We start from the raw sequence: 22,441 nt of genomic DNA on the forward strand, positions 1-22,441 counted from the left end.
CCTTTTCCCATTCAAGAAATTTTATATTTTCCTCAATATGAAGTGCTTCGTATAAATTTGTCTGCATAAATTCGGTGAGTATGCACAGATTTGGATGAACTATGGAAGCACCTAGATATTTTACAATATTGGAATGTTCTATGGCACTTGATAACAATATTTCATTTTGAAATTTTGTTGTTGTCCTTTCTGAAACTTTATGTACATCAATCATCTTTGTTACAACAATTGTGTCGTTCCATCGTGCGATATGCTTTTTACAAAACCCCTGCACACTTAATGTTCGAATCATTTCGATGTTTTCAAAATCAACTACTTTTCCAGTATACCCTTTCATGGTATAGCTTTCCTTCTTCGGTTGGGGTTTTGTCTTATCTTTTCGGTCATTCAGGGCCTTAGGCCTGGAGTTTTTAAACTGTACTTCTTCGTTGATTGCAGACGTATGTAATTTTAAACTATGATCCTGAGAATAAAAAATATATTTTTATTCAATTTCATAGTTAATAAAGGTAATGAACACATAAACTCGTTTTCCAAAATAACTATTACAATTACATTCCATTCTATTTATCTAATTAAAAAAAATGGTTTTGTGTCATTATGCAATTAATATATGTGTCCCTATGAAGCTGATATATTGTAATAGATAATTACATACAAGCCATGAAGGTCATTATTTTCTCTCTAAAATAAGATACATATATTCTATCATCTGTATTGTCTTTACTTTTTTCTGAAAAATTGTATTCACAAATGAACATATATCTTCTTATATCTATTTAAATTTTCTTCTCTAGATTAAGCAAATAAAATAAAACAAGCTAATTCATCGAAAGCATCGAAGTCCAAATGTAAAACTAAAGCTGCCCTCCTTGATCCAATAATTCTTTTAAAGAAAACCTTTAAAAATATTACAGTTCGGATATTAAGCTTTGGATTTTCAAATATTTTGGCCTTGTGCATCACTGAAGAAGCATTGATTGTCGAAATGCGCATCTGGTGCAGAACAAATGGAACCGTTAATGTTATTACAAACTTATACTTACGGGATGAGAAAATCGGATTTGTTTTCCATGATCATCACTTTTCCTCCTTGACTTTAAGTTTGAAGAGGAAGCATCATTATTAGTCGTGCTTCTCTTTTTCTTCTGCTCTGGTTTGGGTCTGTTTTTATCTGCCATATAGTTTGACGAACTTACTTGGTAAGACGTTGAAGGTTTCCGACTTTGAATATAATCATCATCTGTAAAATATGAATGAGGACTACTGCCAATTGTACTTTTATTAATAGTATTGTCCGCGTTCTCATCTTCAATATTGGACTGCAGATCAAAGTTTTCTATTCCCGTATGTATGAATCGCATTGTTTCCTGATACTCTGAACCTATGTTGGTTGTATTTTGAAATCCTGACGCTGATTCATGATGTTGTGACATCAATGTAGTTTCCGTCATTTGTCCAAGTAAGGCTTGATTTTCACACTGACCCTAAAAATATTTAAAACAGTTCTTACTTAATCTTTTTGGAAAAAAATCAACAACACAACTAAAATGCATTTTATTAGTTATTCTTATAAGAAATACTTTTGATATCAAATAATGACGACTTTTTCGGCATTTATCTCGAGTTTTTTTAAAAGTGTTTTATTCAATTATTATAAAATGACGATCTTGTTCTGTTTTTTCAAGGTCGGTTGTATTCCGCCATCTAGTCCATACATCATTTTCTGATTTCTATTTAGAATATGAAAATGAAAGAAATTATCAGAATAAAAAAATTAAATGACTTGCTATGATCTAACACCAGTGCAATCATTCAATAAACATTGTGAGAAAAAAAAATAAAAATAGTCCCGTAGGACGAAATGAAAACTTATTCATGTTTTAGAACATACATATATTGTATTATTGAAGTTTTAATAGCAAAGAAGAGATTTATGAAGATACCCCTTCTTATACATTTGTTAAGTCAATACAGCTAAACTTTCTCTTTAGTAACAATGTTACCTGTTCCACTTCCTTGACAATTGTTGTGTCGCAGGTCTCATCATTTGTTCTCCATTTAGTCCATATTGTGTCTGATTCCTATTTAAATATAAAATAATCAACACGTTAAAATATGTATGGGTGCACACACAAGTCTCCCAAACCCCATTTAAAAATGGAAAGTGGTTCTCATAACGTAGCCTTATCTGTCCAACAATACTAATAAAAAATAAATCATCTTTGAAATAATTATGTAGGTTATTTATCCAGTCATAGTGCAGTAAGCATTTAAATATCATGAAAAAATGCATCCCTTTTAACCCCAAAATGCAGTAAAATCCCTCATTTAATAATATGTTATGCATGGGTTCTCTTGGTCACTCCTAACCTATATGGTCTGAAATGAATATGTCCAATAATGACCTAAAAATATGTTTGTAATTACAATGTACTTTTTATACATTGTGACTTCGATGGAGAGTTGGCACTAATACCACATCTTATTTATATTTACACCGGTTTTGGTCTCTATAGTTCACAGATTCACCTTCCGGAATACTTTTTTTTCAAAATAAGTATGAAGAAGATACATATACTCACTCACATTAATTTCCTAAAGAAATTCCGACCTTCTTTGGAACCTCTAAAAGTACCCTTAAAACATCCTATGCACAAATAAAATCCTTTAAGCGTAACTAAATGTGTAAATCAAATTAATGCAAAACGTTTTAAAGGTATATTTGATTACTATATCAGTTTCTGAGACCTACCACAGCAACAATTATGAAGAAAATGAAGAAAAACAAAAAGAAATGAACAACAAAATAAATCTGCATACTCCATTCGGGATTGTCTAAATAAGTTCTAAATGGTGTCCCAAACTGTGTCATTGGATAATATGGCCATATCTCAATGTTCAAATGTTCAAATGTACAAAATATATCGTTTGACTGACTCTTTTAAAGTAAATTGATAATTCGAAGCCTTACTTCTGGTACATGTCAGACCATTGTAAACTTGCAACAAATCTCCGAGATGCATGTAGGTGGCAAGTTGCTCCGTGGCAAAATGTTAGCATATCCAAAATACCCTGATCTTTCAGTAGCAGTCCAAATTTCCCGCTCTTTAACCCGGTTGTCCCAACTTGCATAACTTAAGCACTCAATGGACTATATCCTATACATTTACCTAAATTTTGGGAGCAGCTTCACTTACTTTGTCGTCTTTCCACTGTAGCTCAAGTTATTAGGTAGATTACAATTTACCTGTTAATTCATCTATAAAAAATGACAAGAAAACTGATATGTACCTGTGGATTTGTATTCGTCATTGTCCGGGGTACAGTATTATTCTGATAACTATAAGGTCCTTGGTTAATTGGCATTACATTTGTTGTGTCCAAGTCCGTTGGATTCCGCCATCTTGTCCACATTTCATCTGTCGGTGCCTGTATCATAATATAAATGTTTGTAGCAACATACAACTAATTAATAGATTATTACATTTTGTATAATGTAAACACTTCCGGATGTTCATTCTTCATGTATGGGACCTGCAATATTAAAAAAAAATGGAATTTATCGAATATTGATTGGATAATAAATATTAAATTGTTGCTTGCTTTACGTTCGGTGAACTTATCGAATAGTAATGTTTTAACAAGAACATGTCTACAATCGCATTTGTTCAACCATTCCTGTTTTAAGAGTCATTGCATAAGTATTGTGGTCACCATGACGAACTGGATGACCGATACGATTTGTCAATGTCTTAACTCACTAGTGACATGTTTTCGCGATCCATGGTCTTAAATCTTTAGATACCAGTATAGTCGCCTTATCTGTAATTTGACGGATTGTGTCCCATTCCCGACTGTACATTTTGACTCAGTGCTGATTTTTTCAAAGTAAACCCTGTTCTATGTAGACTATTATTTACCTCTTAATTCAATTATAAACAACTGACAAAAACACTATAAATACCTGTAAATTTACATTCGTCGTTGTTCCGGACACAACATTCTCCTGATGACAAAAACTGTAAGGGCCTTGGTTATTTGGTATCTCATTTGTCGTGTCTAGATCCATTGGATTCCGCCATCCTGTCCATGTTTCATCTGCTGGTCTCTGTATCATAATATAAATGTTTGTAGCAACATAAAATTAAAAATACTATTAATACACTTTGTCGTAATTCAAAACATTTCTGTTTGTTCATTCGGCAAGTATGTGAAATGCAGCATAATGTCAGTGTTGTTATTATTTTTTTTTTAAAACATGCAAAAAGAATCAGAAAACAGAAGCAAGGTTGTGTATGAAGTAAGTCGATATATATTATAGTAGTCAATGCATTTATTTAAGTAATTCTAGGTGATCCTGAAACATAAAACTACTCGAAAATAGTTATGAGGTAAACGAATGATATCGAAACTACTATACATACGTTTTTCTTTCACCATCACGAATTGGTTGATAGATTGTCAGATTCTGACATTTTGACTGAGTAAGAATTCGTATGGCGGTTGATATTTGCATAGCAGGAGACGTTTTTACCCTGTCGACGCACCCGTTCTCGCTCCTATTAGGGTTTTTGTGATTCCTCAGTTTTTTACCTTGATTTGTATCTTCATTATGGCTTTAAGAAATCTGAACATCGGTAAACTGATGTTGCCTCTAATTTAGATGACCATTTATTTTTGTAATTTTAATCTTTGATTTGTCTTCCAGCTGATCCATTTTTTGTCTGATTTATTTGGAAGTTGCAAATATAATTAGTTATACCTTGGACATAATATGTTATTATAATAGTCCCAGGTTATACATTTGTTCTCATCGTAAATCTGTTTTTTTAAGTGTTAAGATGATTGACTCATATTTGAAAAAAAATGTGTCAATTTGACAGCAACCCAAAGACAAAAATAACAAAATGAAATGTATGTATAGTCTGCATAATAGACATGTGTTTATACAATATATGAATCTCAAGTTGAGCAAAGTGATCAATAAATGTGAATATTACTTAATTTAATACGCAAAACAACAAATAGTGAATATGGCTTTTGCTGCATGCTGAAGTTCTGGACTTGCAACAGGCACATACACATACGACGGGATTAAACTAGAGTTTTTACATGTCAATTCATCCCCTTAATACTTTTTTGATCAGCGGATTAACAAAATGTAAATAAAGATATAACAACTATATCATATGCAGTAATTCATTTGGGTGTCGTTACTTGATCTATTCTATGAAAGCTTTGAGTGGATTTGCATCCTAGGTATTTCTCAAAAAAAAGTTAACCGTATCTTTGGTTCTTGATTTATATTTAATGTTAGGACATGTTATATGTAGATGGCAAGCTATTTATATACACTGAGTAACACAAACACCACAAAAAACTGGGGTGATATAAGATGCTCCGGAAAGGTAAGCAGATCCTACTGAACTAGTGGCACCCGTCGTGTTACTCATTTTAAGTAAAACTCCGGTGATGTAAAAAAATCCAGGAAAACAGTAATTACAACAATATGAACACCTTCGTGGTCATCTGTGACACAGATATTCCATAGCGTAAAATCACAAAAATACTGAACTCCGAGAAAAATTCAAAAAGGAAAGTCCCCAATCAAATGGCAAAATCAAAAGTTCAAACACATCAAACGAATGGATAACAACTGTCATATTCCTGACTTGGTACAGACATTTTCTTATGGAGAAAATGGTGGATTGAACCTGGTTTTAAAGCTAGCTTAACCTCTCACTTGTATGACAGTCGCATCAAATTCCAAGATTCGTAAGATTTTCAGTGAAGTTAACATTCCAGAGAACGATTTATAAGTTAGTGAATAATTTTCCCATCCCGACAATTCTTTAGGGGTTCTGCTATAAATTTGTTTGATTGACAGGTATACCATTTTGCCTGATTGACGCCAACCTGTAAGTGTAGTTTCAGAAAAGTGTTGATAATAAAAGATAATTTTACGTTGTGACAAAGAAATGAAATTACAATAAAATAATAATTAACAACATCAAAAATTGTGAAGTAAATTCTTCCTTTATTAACAACTAGAAAAATATTGATTAATTGCTTGAATTGTTAATTGCGTATCGTCCGGTGACGAATATTTTAAGCATATCAGTTCACGGAGAAAGACCATGTTCATGTAAACTGAATGAAACGACAAAACACACAGTAGCATGTATCTATTCAGCACACGCGTGAAAAAAATACAAAAAAGGGCAGGAACTAATTTTTCCTTTAAAAAACCGGGCAGGGGTCGATAAGAATAGGAGAAAAAGGTTGGAGGAAAAACGTGGATCTGGTTTTCCTTAGATCAGATTTTTTAAAATAAAGCAACCTATTTTTCTGTACTTAAATTTAAGTATTTCTTCAAATATGAAAGGATATGATATATACAAATATTATTTGGGTATTTCTCTTCGTAGTTTCTCCTCCCCCTTCCAACTCAATGTTTTGTTAATATGTTGTATTTACATTTTGCTGTAATTTGTAGGAAAATTAGCAAATCATATTGCATTTTGTCTTATCATTTCATTTTTACTGGTCGTAGGGACGAAGCAAGACACACCTCTTCAAACAAAGTTTTTTACAAGACAGCAAGATCGAAGGAAAAGTACCATTCATATAACAATTATTCTGTAAATTCATTTATAAACAACTGACAAAAACAGTTACTTATATGTACCTGTGGATTTAGATTCGTCCTTATCCCGGGTACAGTATCATCCTGATAACTGTCAGGGCTTTTGTTATCTGTCGTATCTAGATCAGTTGAATTTCGCCATCTCGTCCACATTTCATCTTTTGGTCTCTTTATCATAATAAAAATGTTTGTATCAATATAAAATTAGACTACCAGGGAATGTTTAATGACCTAGATTACCCATTAGCGTCTCGCACGCTCGGTGATATACAATTGTATAAATTTATTATTACACGTTGCCATAATTCATATATTTATTTATATTTCCTACAGGTAGAAATACTCTTAAGTATCGTTGGCCTCAATTGGCTCACATTGAAATCGTCAATCTAAAGGGTAGAAATGACGAAACAAAAATCATAAACTTATCAAAATAAGACATTACAAACAGCATATTCATCTATACCCGAACCTCCTGTATTCAAAACACCTATCCATTATTTATACCTGACAAAACTGCTGGAATTCTGATGCAGACGTATTTATTTCACAAGCATGTTTTTGACGTTTCTTTCGTTCTTCTGCTTCATATTCAACTTTACTCTGCCACATAGTCCACTTCTCAATTTCCTCTTGCTGAAACAAAAAAATATATTTGGAAATAAACCCTGATTTTTGGCTGATAAAATATTATGTTATTTAATTTTCAAGGAGCAAACTCCAGATGAATTAAAGATAAGAATACCCGACAGTGCGAAACCCTCAAGGGTAGTCAAGGTCGTTAAACACCCCCTAGTAGATAAGAACAAGAGAAAAAAAAGTAGGGAGAGCAAACATGGTTCTGGTATACCTTGGATAAGATTTTTTAAGTATGTGCAAACTATTTTTCTGTATTTAAATTTTGGTATTTCTGGAAAATGAAAGGATTTGATATATACAAATACTATTCGATTATTTCTCTTTGTAATTTCCCCTCCCCTTCCTAAATCAATGGTTTGTTAATTTGTTGTGTTTACACTTTGCTTTAATTAAAATGCCTGTACCAAGTCAGGAATATGGCAGTTGTTTTTAACGTTTCGTTTATTAATAGCGTTTGATTTTGTCTGTTTTATGGACTTCCCCTTTTTGAATTTGCCTTAGAGTTCGGTATTTGTATTATTCTTTTTTGTAGGAAAATTGGCCATTCATATTACATTTTTCTTATTATTTCATTTCACTGCTCTTAGGAGGAGGAACTAGACACACCTCTTCCATCACAGCTTTTTACAAGACAGTAAGATCGAAGGAAATTACCATTCATATAACAATTATTCTGTAAATTCATTTATAAACAACTGACAAAAACAGTTATATATACATGTACCTGTGAATTTAGATTCGTCCTTATCCCGGGTCCAGTATAGTCTTGATAACTGTAAGGGCCTTTGTTATCTGTCGTATCTAGATCCGTTGAATTTCGCCATCTCGTCCACATTTCATCTTTTGGTCTCTGTATCATAATAAAAATAATTGTATCAACATAAAACTACACTACCACGGGATGTTTAATGACCTAGATTACCCATTAGGGTCTCGCACGCTCGGTGATATACAATTATATAAATTTATTATTACACGTTGCCATAAATCATATATCTATTTATATTTCCTACAGGTAGAAATACTCTTAATCGTTGGCCTCAATTAGCTCACATTGAAATCGCCAATCTAAATGGTAGAAATGACGAAACAAAAATCATTTACTTATCCAAATTAGACAATATAAACAGAAAACTCGTCTACCCAAACATCCAGTATTCAAAACACCTATCCATTAGTTTGTACCTGACAAAACTGCTGAAATTCAGATGCAGACGTATTCATTTCACAAGCATGTTTTTGAAGTTTCTTTCGTTCTTTTGCTTCATATTCAACTTTACTCTGCCACATAGTCCACTTCTCAATTTCCTCTTGCTGAAACAGAGAAAAGTATTTGGAAATAAACCCTGATTTTTGGCTGATAAAATATTATGTTATTAAATTTTAAAGGAGCAAACTACAAATGAATTAAAGAAACTTTGATTGAAAGCTCACAAACTCCATGTCCTTTATCATATGTTTAATATAATGATAAAGAAAAAACAAAACCTTTGTCATAAATACTAATAATGATCAGATTTTACCTGTAATTCCACGAGATTCAGAGAAAATTTCTTTTTTTTCCTATGTAAATCTTCATGCTTATTTTTTTGACATATATCTTCTTTTTCCTTTTCTATCTTCATTTTAAATTTTTTCCAGTTCTCTCTTTCTTCCAACTGTAAAAAAGAGAATGATAATGTAAAGTTACGTTTTAGTTTTCTAAAGTAAACATTTTTTTCATATGATATACGTGATTTTTGCTATTGAAATATTTTCAATCAATTTTATTATAGTCAATACACATTTCTGTGTGAATCTTCAGCAACAACACCAAAAAGTTGACACAGCTAAAGTTTTTTTTTATTATATTAAACACTTCTTGAGAATAATAAAAAAAAATGCAGAATGTGTCCATGGGACACAGATGATGCCCCCGCTTGCATATAACGTTTGGTTGAGGCAAACTAAAGTTAGAGAACGGAAACGAAACATTCAGCATTTTTTCCAATTAATAAAGAGGAATAAGTCAAGAATGGTTTAAGTGACGCAAACCAAATTCAAACTTGATCTGTTTTGTGGTAATAAGCATTGTCTATAAGGTTCAATTCGTATTTCTAAAAACCTTTATTGACAACCCTGAGGGTTATAAAGAGTTGATATTCATAGAGAGATCAATACTTGGATAACTTTTAACCGTTGGGTGCCTAAACAGATAAGCCTAAGTCGTTGCCGAAGGGAATATAATTCGCTTTCAGTTCCATTAGACGTTTAACAAAATACAACTACTTAGTATCCAATACAACAAATAAATGAATTCTTCAATGTGTATGCATATGGTCAACAAATTAAATTAATAAAAGCTTGCAGCAGATTATGCAGTCTGACGATCCTCGAACTTTTCCCGTTGGTCGATAATCGAGGGTCAAGAATTTAGAGATAAGAAAGCTAGTATAAAAAAAACAAACAAAATTATAAATGATAAAACGTCCCCTTACCATCAACCTTTTCCATAAAGATGAAATGTAGCCTCTAAATACGACACTTCTTGGGACTCATTGAAGATCATTGAAGCGAATTCGAATGATAGATTGATTGATCGGTGTTTGCTTTACACCACCTCAGCACAAAAAGAAGCGTAATTGAGAAATGAGGATTAGCACTAGGAATGGATAACAGTTGAAGCTTTACCTGTAACTGTTGAAGTTCTCTCATCAATATCGCATCAGTGAGATTCATAACTTGCCATTGTTGTTCATGTTTAGATGCAATTTTCTCTTCCTCCGCTGTTATCTTCAGTTTTGTCCATTTATTGTATTCATCAAACTAAAAACACGACAAAAAGTGTATTTCAAAGGATTATATGTTTTTGTGGGTTATCAAATCAAGGAAATTGTTCTCTTATCCTGCAAAAATAATGGATGTATCCTAAGGGGGCTAGGATGAAATTTGAAAAGAAGGCAGGACCGGACTTTTGAGTAAAAAAAAAGGCAACTTGGCAAAAAAAAAGGCAGGATGACAATTTATGTAAAAAAAGTCAGGATAAACTAATAAAAAAAAAGGCAGGACCGAATAGAGTGAAAAATAAAAAGGCAGGACAGACATTACAACTAAAAAAAATGCAGGACAAAATTTTTCATCCTACCCCCCCCCCCCCCCCCCCCCCCATAAAAATCAAATGGTAGCTCCCTAAACACTTGCTATTGTGAAAATAAGCATGATATCCTACGTTTCTTATTCCTTTGTTTAACTAATTACAAACAACTGCAAAATGTGCCTAGAATTTATAACTGGAACATAATGTATGATGAAAAAAAAATGAAAACAACACGTTATGCCTTCGAATATAGTACTGTACAAGTGTAATAACGAAAATTAATGGGATTTAGGTAAAATACAGAAAAAGATAATGATGCATATTCTTTCTTACCCATGATACATCATTTCGATCAGGAGTTTTCTGTGGTGAATTGAAAGGACTAGAAAATGATGATCCAATACCACTATCATAAGATGTGTTTTGACGAGGTGAACTGAAAGATGTGCCGCCGTCTGAACGTGATTTGTTTTGACGAGGTGAACTAAAAGTAGATGAGAAAGATGAACTAAAGCCGCTGTCACTGTCGCTTGATCTAAAACTGTTCAACAATCCAGATATCCTGGCAAACTGTGAAAGTTCCCGGTCCAGTCTTGTAGTAGAGTTATTAGTATATGTTCTCGGTGGAAGAAATACTCCTTCCCGTGACACTGGCATGCTACCTTTTAGTAACCCAGCTCTCCCGATTCTTCTGTTATATGCATTGTCAGCATAGTATCCAGGCATATTCTTTTATATCATTCGATCTACAATAGGATTAAAATATAATTTTAAATAAGAAATCTCATTGAAATATACTGTAGTTGGCCTTATGAACCACAATAAACAGTTTAAATTTCCTGGTCTTTACACGATAACTGTACTGTGTTCTTCGTCTTTAAGGTGAAGTGAAAAACATAGTAGTATCAAATGGGTGTAAACAGTCTGAGCACTCACTATTCTATTAGCATTATCCGCTGTCCAAAATTAAAATGTCAGATGAAACAAATTAATTTACATAAAAAATGAACGTTTACACAAGTAATCTTCATTTTAACTTAAAGACATATTGAAAGAATTTCTACAATTTTGTTTCATAAACAAAATAACCAACGCAAATACAAATATCATGTTTTAGAAAGTACCAATCATAAATCGTAAAAAAAACTCTGATGGAACAAAATAGAAACTGAAACTGATATCATCAAGATGCTGGGTTTTTTTAATAACTAAAAGTTTGATGGCTATGCTGACTGCATCTATCTCAATAAGCTTGAAAAAAAAGAACACCAAAGACAAAGTTTATACAAGTCTGCTTTATATAATTATGTGTAGAAATTAACAATTCAGAACTAAACTTTAACACAAAATAGATGATTGCAAAGTCGCTATTGTTAAATTTCCACTTCGTGTAGTAACGTTCCACAAACCGCCTGCATATGGAGTATATGCATGTCTTCTAATTTATACTATGTTTCAGGGCTTGTGTTTTCTTGAGGGTTGGTTATTTCTCAACAGGAAATTATTGCATTAAGGGTTCAAATGGTAAAGTTGAAGTCATTCATTCGAATGTTTTACGGACTATGTTATAAATATATGTGTTGCGAATGACCACCCAAGTGAAAACTAAAATGTCATTCTCTTTTCCTCGATTGTGACATTACAAAATGTGACTTACCAACGTATTGTTATTGCAAACTAAGAGTAACACGATAGGTATCATAAGGGAGGGTCTGGATGGGGTTTACAGAATAGAGAATAATGGGCATAAAGGGCAAAAAATATAAAGAATAGAGAAGAATAAGCCAACAAAATAAATGATAGAGAGTAATTGTCAAAGTTTATAAAGAATAGAGAAAAATGGCTTAAAATTAAAGAATACAGAAATGAAGAACACCCCCCCCCCCCACCATTCCCCCTCATGACCTTCAAGAGTGTAGCAGAAACCTTTCCTAATGACTTGAGTTCATCTCCGATTGTAGTGTGTTCGTGTAACTCAATCTTAGGTTTTCTGTGTAGTGTTTTGTTATAGTTGTTTGTCTTTTCGTCCTATTTCTTGTTGTCTATTTTATTTAGTATCTTCTCTATGTTTTTACACATTTCTAATTCTGCATCGAGCATCGAATAGTTACTACAAAAAAGTAAAATAACAAAAAAACCGAACCCCAAGGAAAATTCAAATCGGATAGTCCCTTATCAAATGGCCAAATTCAAAGTCTCAAACACATCAAACGAATGGAAAAAAACTGTCATATTCCTGACTTGGTACAGGCATTTCCTTATGTAGAAAATGGTGGATTAAACCTGGTTTTATAGCTAGCTAAACCTCTCATTTGTATGACAGTCGCATAAAATTCCATTATATTGACAACAATGTGTGAACGGGCGCATTACGTTTGCGCGCATTTGAGGATTAAATTTGTTTACGTTTGCACGCAGCTTTTGATTACCAAAAATTGACTCAGCAGTAAAGGTTAATAATTCACAAAGACAAATTAAAGAACACTATAACACGAATTAAGATGATACACAACGTCAGTACCTAGAATCTACACTTCAAGTCAATCGTGTATGATTTGTGAAGTTGATACGGAATATTTATCATAAAGGTCTTGGTATCTTTCGATGATTTTTTTTTTTAGAAAAAGGACGAGACGTTCTTTGACATAACCCTGGTTCATCAACTTACTGCTAAGACACTGGTGACATTTTATAAAGTCTGCATGGGTAGCAGCTGTAAGGTCTTGAATACCGAATGAGTTGAGAAATGTATATCCCATATGCAGGTGGAGTTCGTATATTGCTACTAAGGTGGGGAAATTGATAATTTCAAAGCTAAAATCGTCTCGTTTGTCATAGATTCTGGTACTGAGGTGACCGCTTATGTCAAATTCAAGGTATAAGTCTAAAAATGAGGCGGAGGAAGCCGTGTCTGTTGTTTCTTTAATTTCTAGTTCTGGAGGATATATTAATGGAACCCGATCAGAAAAGTTAGGATTGTTAATCGGAAGAACATCATCAATATATCTGAATATGAAATTAAATGATCTGGCTTCTTTGATCTTCTTGTTTTTTGACAAGTGTCTGAAGAAACTCCGACTTATATGAAAATAAGAAGAGGTCGACAAGGAGAGGCGCACAGTTCGTTCCCAGAGGAATGCCGACAATTTGTTGAAAAAGCCTACCTCCAAATTCAACAAATATATTGACAATGAGAAACTCCAGTATACTGATCACTTGTTCCTCTGTATAGCATGTTTTACCTTTTTGTTCACTATTAACAAAATATGCCGTATGGTATCTCGAAGTAATAAATGTATATTTAGTGTACGCTATCATTTTTATATTGAAAAGCATTGTGGATTATTTCTTTAAAACGTTTTTTCAATTTCACATGGGGAATGGTGGTATACAGGGTTGAAAATCCAAAAGTTTTGATAAAATTAATTTCAGAGAAAGATCGAGATTTAAAATTATCCAGAAGTTCTTTAGAGTTTTTTAGTGCTCTGTCGTCAACAATAAATTTAAAATCAAAGGTAGTAAATTTTAAGTACCAACATGGCATGAACGATTCGAAAATCTTGATCACAGAGCTTATGGTCTTCAAACTGTATAATAAATCCATTATTCTTTTTTAAATTTCATAAACCAAATGATTTACAAAAAACATCTTAATATAATTGTGACCAAAGATAATTCTTTATGAATTTGGTGCGTCCGAACCTGTATTCTGGTTTTAAGTTCAATAATAACGCTCAAATCCAAAAGATTAAAATCAATAAATGTATAAGTACAAGTTTAATGCGTGATGAGCTATATGGGACCTTTAAAGAATTGAAACAGAAATTACTAGTAAACTGTGGATAATGTTCTTTCAGAATTCAGGAAGCTTATTATCAGTTAGAAAATGTATATGCGATGTTCTGATATATGGCAATGTATACATCTTAAATCGGAGTCATCTAACATGTCTGGATGCCAGATGACTTACTTTTAAAAAGCCCGATTGTCATTCTCAGCATCATATGAACTATTTGAGTCAAATGGTCGAGATGAACAATTTTATAAATCCAGAAAGGGTGGCTCTGTTTTCAGAATATTCGATCGGATGTATTTTTGATTGTGTAGATACTTTATCAAAGAAATAATTTCCTTTTAAAACTGTAAGTGACTTTGTAACAATACTCCAATTTATAAGACGCGTCCGGGTCTGCATACTTAATTTAGCTATTGTTTATTTACAAACTGTTAGAATGAAATGTACCCATAATGCATTGTATTGTTATTAAATATGTAGTTCAACGTACTGTGTTTATATCACTCGAAGCCAAACTTGAAACATGGTGTCAGATGTACAGACGATACAATGAAAATTTTAGAAGAAATATAAAGATTCCGTCATTTGGAAACAGGGAAGTAACCAAGAAAGCAAAACACTATCCCTAAAACATAGAAATAAGCAACAAATCCAAGTCCCGCTCAAAACCACGTGCGTTTTCTGGGAACAATGGATAAGCTACGGGCACCCGATCAATTTAATGTTGAAGCTCGAAACCTCGCTGATGCGTGGAAAAGATGGAAAGAAGAAGTTGAACTTTACATCGATTTGACAATGGACTCAGAAGATGAGAAAGCTAAAGTAAAAATGTTTCTTTATCTGGTAGGCACCCAAGGGAGAGAAGTGTACGAAACATTGACATTTGAACGTCCACCGAATGAAAGAACATTTCTACAGGTTCTAGAAGCATTTGAGAACCACTGCAATCCCAAGAAAAATGAAACAGTTGAAAGATACATGTTCAATATGAGAAATCAACGTCAAGATGAAACATTCGACAAATACATCACAGAACTAAAACTGCTTGCATCCACATGTAATTATGGGGCACTGAATGACTCCCTGGTACGTGATCGTATTGTTTGCGGCATAAGCAACTCAAGTCTGAGGGAACGCTTACTACGCACGCTAGATCTTACACTTGATAAAACCATGCAATTGGGAAGAGCTGCTGAGCTTACTAAAGAAAGAATCAAAACTATAGAAAACCCTACAGCTGCCTCCAACACTGAAGTAAATGCTGTAAGACATAAGACAAAACCAAACACAAAATTCAAACAGAAACAAGGCACTTATGTCAAACATGAAAAGCAACAATACCGAAGTAATAGCAACTGCAAATATTGTGGAAAATGACATGAACATTGTAGATCCAGCTGTCCAGCGTATGGTCAAACTTGTCGTAAATGTGGCAAAACAAACCACTTTGAAGCAGTGTGCCAATCAGGCAAGATAACAAAAATAAGAAGACCACAGCAAGTTCGTACTCTGTCAGATAATTATGCGTCAGAAGATTACGACAGTGATGAATTTTTTGAAATCAAAGCAGTAACCCTTGTACCGATCAACACTGTAGATGGTAAAAATAGCCGTCATGTGTACGCAACAATGAACATTGTAAGTAACAAAATCATGCCAGTCAGATTTCAATTAGACAGTGGTGCAACATGTAACATTATAAATAGCAATGCACTGAAAGAATTAGGAATTAAAGAACTAAAGAAAACAAGCCAAGTCCTTAAAATGTACAATAACACTACAATAAAACCACTTGGTACTTGCCAGCTGAAACTAATCAATCCTAAGAATGATGCTAAATTCAAAGCTGAATTTATTGTTGTGAAAGATAAAACACTCACTCCATTACTTGGTAACAAAACAGTTCAAGCTATGAACTTAATGACAATACACTATGAAAACATTAAAAGTGTACAGCAAGGAGCACCAATGTCACCGGATTCATATAAGCCAATTGATAAAGCAAATATTCTGAAAGAATACGAAGATGTCTTTGAAGGTACAGGTTTACTTGAAGGAAAATATCATCTGGAGTTGAACGAAAATGCTCAACCAGTAGTACACCCACCAAGGAAGGTACCTGTTGCAATAAAGGACCAACTGCAAACTGAGCTAAACAGACTTTGTGATGTGAACATTATTACACAAGTCACTAAACCAACGCCATGGGTTTCAAGCTTAGTAACCGTGGTAAAGCCGAATAAGCTACGAGTTTGTATTGACCCTAAACACCTCAACCAACACATCAAACGAAGTCATTACCCACTACATACAATTGATGATCTGCTACCTGAGCTTTCGAATGCGAAAATTTTCAGTGTTGTTGATGCAAAGAATGGATTCTGGCACGTCCAGTTAGATGAAGAGTCATCATATCTGACTACATTTAATACACCATTTGGACGTTACCGTTGGTTAAGAATGCCTTTTGGTATTACCTCAGCGCCAGAAGAATATCAGCGCAGACAAGATCAGGCAGTAGAAGGTCTACCTGGAGTCCAAAGCATAATTGATGACATATTGATTTATGGTGAAGGGAAAACAGAAGAAGAAGCTATTAAAGACCATGACAGAAAATTCCGATTGCTAATGGAAAGATGCAGGGAAAGAAATCTTAAATTGAATAAAGACAAACTCAAATTGAAGATGAAAGAAGTAAAATTTATTGGTCACTTGATTACCAATAAAGGTCTGAAAATGGATCCAGAAAAAGTACGCGCAGTACTAGAAATGCCTAAGCCCACTGATGTTTCAGGAGTTCGGAGATTGGTAGGATTTGTAACATACTTGAGCAAATTTCTACCCAAGCTAAGCCATATTTGTGAACCACTCCGAAAATTGACACTTAAAGATTCAGAATTCTGCTGGTTAGATAATCATGACAAAGCTTTAAATGAGATAAAGACACTAGTAACCAGTGAACCTGTTCTGAAATACTATGATCCAAACATGGAGCTTACACTACAAAGCGATGCATCTGAAACAGGTCTTGGAGCAGCAATATTGCAGGAAAATCAACCGATAGCGTATGCTAGTCGTGCACTCACTGACACAGAGACTCGATATGCACAAATTGAGAAAGAACTTTTATCTGTAGTTTTTGGCCTACAAAAATTCCACCAATATACATATGGCAGAAATGTGTATGTAACATCAGATCACAAACCATTAGAGTCAATTTTGAAGAAGCCTCTACATTGTGCACCAAAGAGACTACAAAGAATGATGTTACAACTACAGAAATACAATATACAGCTAGTATACAAACCAGGAAAAGAGATGTATCTCGCAGATACACTAAGCAGGGCATATCTCAAGGATAAGCAAACCGAGTCAGGAAGTGAAGAAATAGAAGCAATAAACATGATAAAAGATCTTGCAATATCAGAAGAAAGGCTCAAAGAAATCCAACAACACACAGAAACTGACACACAACTACAAAAGCTCAAACACGTTATACAATCAGGATGGCCAGACATAAAATCTGATGTGTCACATGAGATAAATATATACTTCGACATCCGAGATGAACTCACTGTTCAAAATGGACTAATTTTCAAAGGTGAAAGAGTAATAATACCAAAGTCCTTAAGATCCGATATGATCCGCAGAATACACTCTTCTCACATTGGAGTTGAAGGATGCTTAAGAAGAGCGCGCGAAAGCCTCTACTGGCCAGGCTTGAATTCAGAAGTGAAAGATTTCATTTTAAGATGTGAAACATGCCGCACGTATGAACGGAAACAGAGGAAAGAACCATTAATTTCACATGAAGTCCCTTTAAGACCATGGGCAAAAGTCGGTATTGACTTAATGACATTTGAAACACGAAATTACCTGATAACTGTAGACTATAATCTCAAATTTCTGGGAGATCGACTACCTAGAAAACACTCTAGCAACAACAGTCATTCATAAATTACGAGCACAGTTTGCTAGATATGGCATACCCGACACTTGTTTTTCTGACAATGGACCTCAGTTTAACTGTGTTGAATTCAGGAATTTTGCCAAAGAATGGGATTTTAGTCATGAAACATCATCACCCTATTATCCACAAAGTAATGGGAAAGTAGAACATGCTGTCCAAACCGCCAAATCGTTAATGAGGAAAGGAAAACATGCACAATCAGATCCTTATTTAGCCATACTAGACTTTCGAAATACACCAACTCAAGGATTCGAAACTAGTCCCGCTCAACGACTGATGAACAGAAGAACAAAAACACTAATACCCACAAAAGAAAGTTTACTTAAACCGAAAATAGAAGGACAGAATGTACAAAAGGAAATTCAATACTCTAAAGAAAGACAAGCTCATTATTACAATCAAGGAGCAAAGGAACTATCATCTTTAAAAGAAGGAGACGTTGTGAGAGTGGAACCAGCAAACAAATATCAAAAGACATGGGAGAAAGGAACAGTTAATCAGAAAGTAAACGAACGATCATATGAAATCAACATTAAAGGAAAAACATTCAGAAGAAATAGGAGACAATTGCATAAAACGAGCGAAAACAACAAAACATGTGAAAAGGAACAATTCAATTCAGAATCAAATGAATTCGAGGACGATGAACAATTTGATCATGTGGAACAACAAGAGAATTGCAACAATAACACTATTCCGCAACAAAGTCCGCAACAAAACACATTGGACAATAACACAACTACAAGGACAAGATCAGGAAGACAAATCAAAAGACCATCAAAATTCAATGATTTTGTGAGTTAGTCGACAGAACAATTGTGTTTCCGTGGGGCACAATAATCCCCTGGTGTTCTCCTAATGGTTCCGTTGTAAATTTTACATAGTAGTAGTTGAGAACACACTGTGTGGTTGGGGCAGAATAATCCCCGTGTGTTTCTCTCAGAGAATCATTTAGATTCTGTCTAGTGCATAATTAGTTTAGTTTTATTAAATGCTATTTTTGAGTGTGTGCGCAATATTTACATGCACAGTATTACAAACTTTAGCCGAAACAGTATTAAAACTTTTGCAGACTTTAAAATATTGAACAGTAACTTTTCAGTATTAATTGATATTATCATTTACAATGTATGTTTTTTTATTATGCAAGTTATGCATTTTTAATTCACTAGTCAAAGTTCAGTATTTCTAGTCAAGTGAAAATTTGAAGTTCAATTTAATTTTTATTTAAAGAAGAAAGGATGTAACAATACTCCAATTTATAAGACGCGTCCGGGTCTGCATACTTAATTTAGCTATTGTTTATTTACAAACTGTTAGAATGGAATGTACCCATAATGCATTGTATTGTTATTAAATATGTAGTTCAACGTACTGTGTTTATATCACTCGAAGCCAAACTTGAAACAGACTTGACTCATGAAGTTGTGAAAAAGCTAATTAACACAGATAAATATGATAACATAAATGATAACATTCCAACAAATCTATGTTTTGAAATCCAAGTTTGAGCGCGTTCAAATACGATTTTTAAAAGGCAAAATAGTCAAAACGTAAAATTATGTTGAACCCCATTAACTGTAAATGTATAGTTAATGTATTGTAAATTGTAATGATTGATTTAGTCATTGATTGATTGTTGTCTGCTTAATATCCAGTGGATTAAGCGTCTTTAAGTCCTTGTTTATTCTCTCTTATTTTTCTTCTGGTTACATGGTCCATTAAAATAAGATGGCAGTAACAGAAATAGTGAACAATCGGATCACATAAGAAGGGCCTGATGGGTTATTTTCGTTCTTCGTGATCAGCGCATTTTCGCTATCGTGATCCGTTTTTTCTACAGATTTTTTTTTTTTTTTTATATTTTCATGATCCGTGATCATGGAAATTTATTTTCTGTGAATCGTGATTGACAAAAAAATCAACTCGTGAATCGTGATGAGACCCCCCCCCCCCCCCCCCCCCCCCATCAGGCCCCTCACATAAGTGAGACCTAATGAACAAATTGTTTGTGAACTAAATTTAAGACAAGGTCAATGAATTTAAAAAACCAATGTTGATGCAGAAATTTGGAATAGATCAATTTTTAAAAAAAAATTTGTTACAATGAATAAGATCAGTGTATACTAAATAAGTTCACGTGTGTATTTGGAACCTCTGACACTTCACAACACTTGTATTTACAATGAAATATACGAACAAACAATTCCTGTCACTTCTTGTTTACATCTATAAAAAAGGGAATAATCATGTTATCAAATGATACAATAAAATAAAGTATAAACACGTCAGGTAAAAAGCGTAATTTCTCGATTTAATATTTTCTAAATGTGAAAAAAATCAAATGTAAAACACTAAAAATGTCGTCCTTTAAAACAACGTATGTTAAATTACCTGCTAGCTCGATATCCATTACTTCCTTCGTTCTATTTATATAATGAAAATGGCATGTTTTGACGTCACTTTCTCATTTTCAGAAAATCATTTAAAGTCATAAATCCTTTGTAAATATGACTTTAAATTAATCTTTATCAGATTGCACTTCAAGCGAAAGTATCTAAAAGAATTATGTATTTACATGTATTATCAAACAATGTTATTATATATTGTTTGAATGTTGAAAACGGTTTCGTTTCATTTTCAAGTTAAATTTAAATGATGATTTTGGATTGATTTAAAAAATAAAGTTCAAAGTTTAATTATTTCATGTAATTCGATCAAGATTCTTTCTGGACTAGATCTCATTTAGTGAATAATAAAATTGAGAATGGAAATGGGGAATGTGTCAAAGAGACAACAACCCGACCATAGAGCAGACAACAGCCGAAGGCCACCAATGGGTCTCCAATGCAGCGAGAAACTCCCGCACCCGGAGGCGTCCTTCAGCTGGCCCCTAAACAAATATGTATACTAGTTCAGTGATAATGGACGTCATACTAAACTCCAAATAATACACAAGAAACTAAAATTAAAAATGATACAAGACTAACAAAGGCCAGAGGCTCCTGACTTGGGACAGGCGCAAAAATGCGGCGGGGTTAAACATGTTTTTTGAGATCTCAACCCTCCCCCTATACCTCTTGCCAATGTAGAAAAAACAAACGTACAACAGTACGCACAGTAAAACTCAGTTTAAGAGAAGTTCGAGTCCGATGTCAGAATAGGAAACAAAGGAAAATAAAGAAAATGACAATAATACATGAATAACAACAGACTACTAGCAGTTACTGACATGCCAGCTCCAGACCTCAATTAAACTGATTGAAAGATTATGTCTTCATCATATGAATATCAGGCACAATCCCTCCTGTTAGGGGTATAGTATTATACCATCATAAAATATATGAGAAGAACATAACCCGTGTCATGCCAACAACTAGTTTTAGAATAAATATGTTTAATTCCGATGCAAAGACCCTATAAGTGAATCAATATTAAAGCCAAAATATGCAATCTTTAATGACCTGACAACAGTATCGTAACTATATCCCTTCTTAATAATTAAGTCTGTTTAAAGGATTTGTTAGCTTTTGAGGTGAATACTAACATTTTTTAGCTTTGTAAAGAATATTACCATAAAAGATTGGATGTGAAATATCCGAACGTATAAGATATAGATATAGGAAGATGTGGTATGAGTGCCAATGAGACAACTCTCCATCCAAGTTACAATTTATAAAAGTAAACCATTATAGGTCAAGGTGCGGCCTTCAACACGGAGCATTGGCTCACACCGAACAGCAAGCTATAAAGGGCCCCAAAAAATTACTAGTGTAAAACCATTCAAACGGAAAAACCAACGGTCTAATCTATATAAAAACGAGAAACGAGAAACACGTATGAACTACATAAACAGACGACAACTACTGTAATCAGATTCCTGACTTAGGACAGGTGCAAACATTTGCAGCAGGATTAAACGTTTAAATGGTACCAAACCTTCTCCCTTTTCTGAAACAATAGTATAACATCACAACATAGAATAACACACTATAAAATATCAATTGGAAGGCTTAACTCAATCAAAAAACGTAAATTAACACACAATGAACGAATAAATTTGACCTGTGACACCTGAATGCAAATACACAGTTAATAAAAAATTACAAGGGATAAATAATTAAAGTCAAAAGTAAATAAACAGGTTTAAACAAAGTTAGAGTATGTTATCACTGTGAAATTTCAAACAATTTATAGAAAATCATCACTTTTGAAGAAACCTGCGTCATATTATACACAGGTAAATGAAAATAATTTTGTTGTTAAGTATACTTCTTCTTCTGTGTGTATAAAATCTTCCGTTTAGGAATA

At 33.5% G+C, this 22,441-nt stretch overlaps 1 protein-coding gene across 1 annotated transcript; it reads right to left on the reverse strand.

Moving 5' to 3' along the window:
* Positions 1-1,643: 1,643 nt before the first annotated feature.
* Positions 1,644-20,592, reverse strand: LOC127733340 (uncharacterized). Its single transcript, XM_052242709.1, has 12 exons — positions 20,525-20,592; positions 10,698-11,110; positions 9,959-10,093; positions 8,812-8,946; positions 8,474-8,602; positions 8,013-8,138; positions 7,157-7,285; positions 6,692-6,817; positions 3,968-4,111; positions 3,295-3,432; positions 2,007-2,084; positions 1,644-1,733 (listed from the first exon to the last, which is right to left on the reverse strand). Exons 2-12 carry the CDS (start codon positions 11,088-11,090, stop codon positions 1,644-1,646), a joined length of 1,623 nt encoding a protein of 540 aa, XP_052098669.1. The 5' UTR covers positions 11,091-11,110; positions 20,525-20,592.
* Between the last annotated feature and the right edge of the window lie 1,849 nt (positions 20,593-22,441).

Source organism: Mytilus californianus, unplaced genomic scaffold, assembly GCF_021869535.1.
Source record: "Mytilus californianus isolate M0D057914Y unplaced genomic scaffold, xbMytCali1.0.p SCAF_3, whole genome shotgun sequence".
Classification (NCBI taxonomy): Eukaryota; Metazoa; Mollusca; class Bivalvia; order Mytilida; family Mytilidae; genus Mytilus; species Mytilus californianus.

Bases quoted from the DNA above. Each gene is read 5' to 3' on its own strand.
- LOC127733340 (XM_052242709.1), bottom strand. From the start codon at position 11,090: ATGCCTGGATACTATGCTGACAATGCATATAACAGAAGAATCGGGAGA. The intron at 8,947-9,958 runs GTAAAGCTTCAA...TCTTTTTTACAG, and splicing joins GAGAACTTCAACAGTTACAG to TTGGAAGAAAGAGAGAACTG. The intron at 8,603-8,811 runs GTAAAATCTGAT...TCTCTGTTTCAG, and splicing joins TGAATCTCGTGGAATTACAG to CAAGAGGAAATTGAGAAGTG.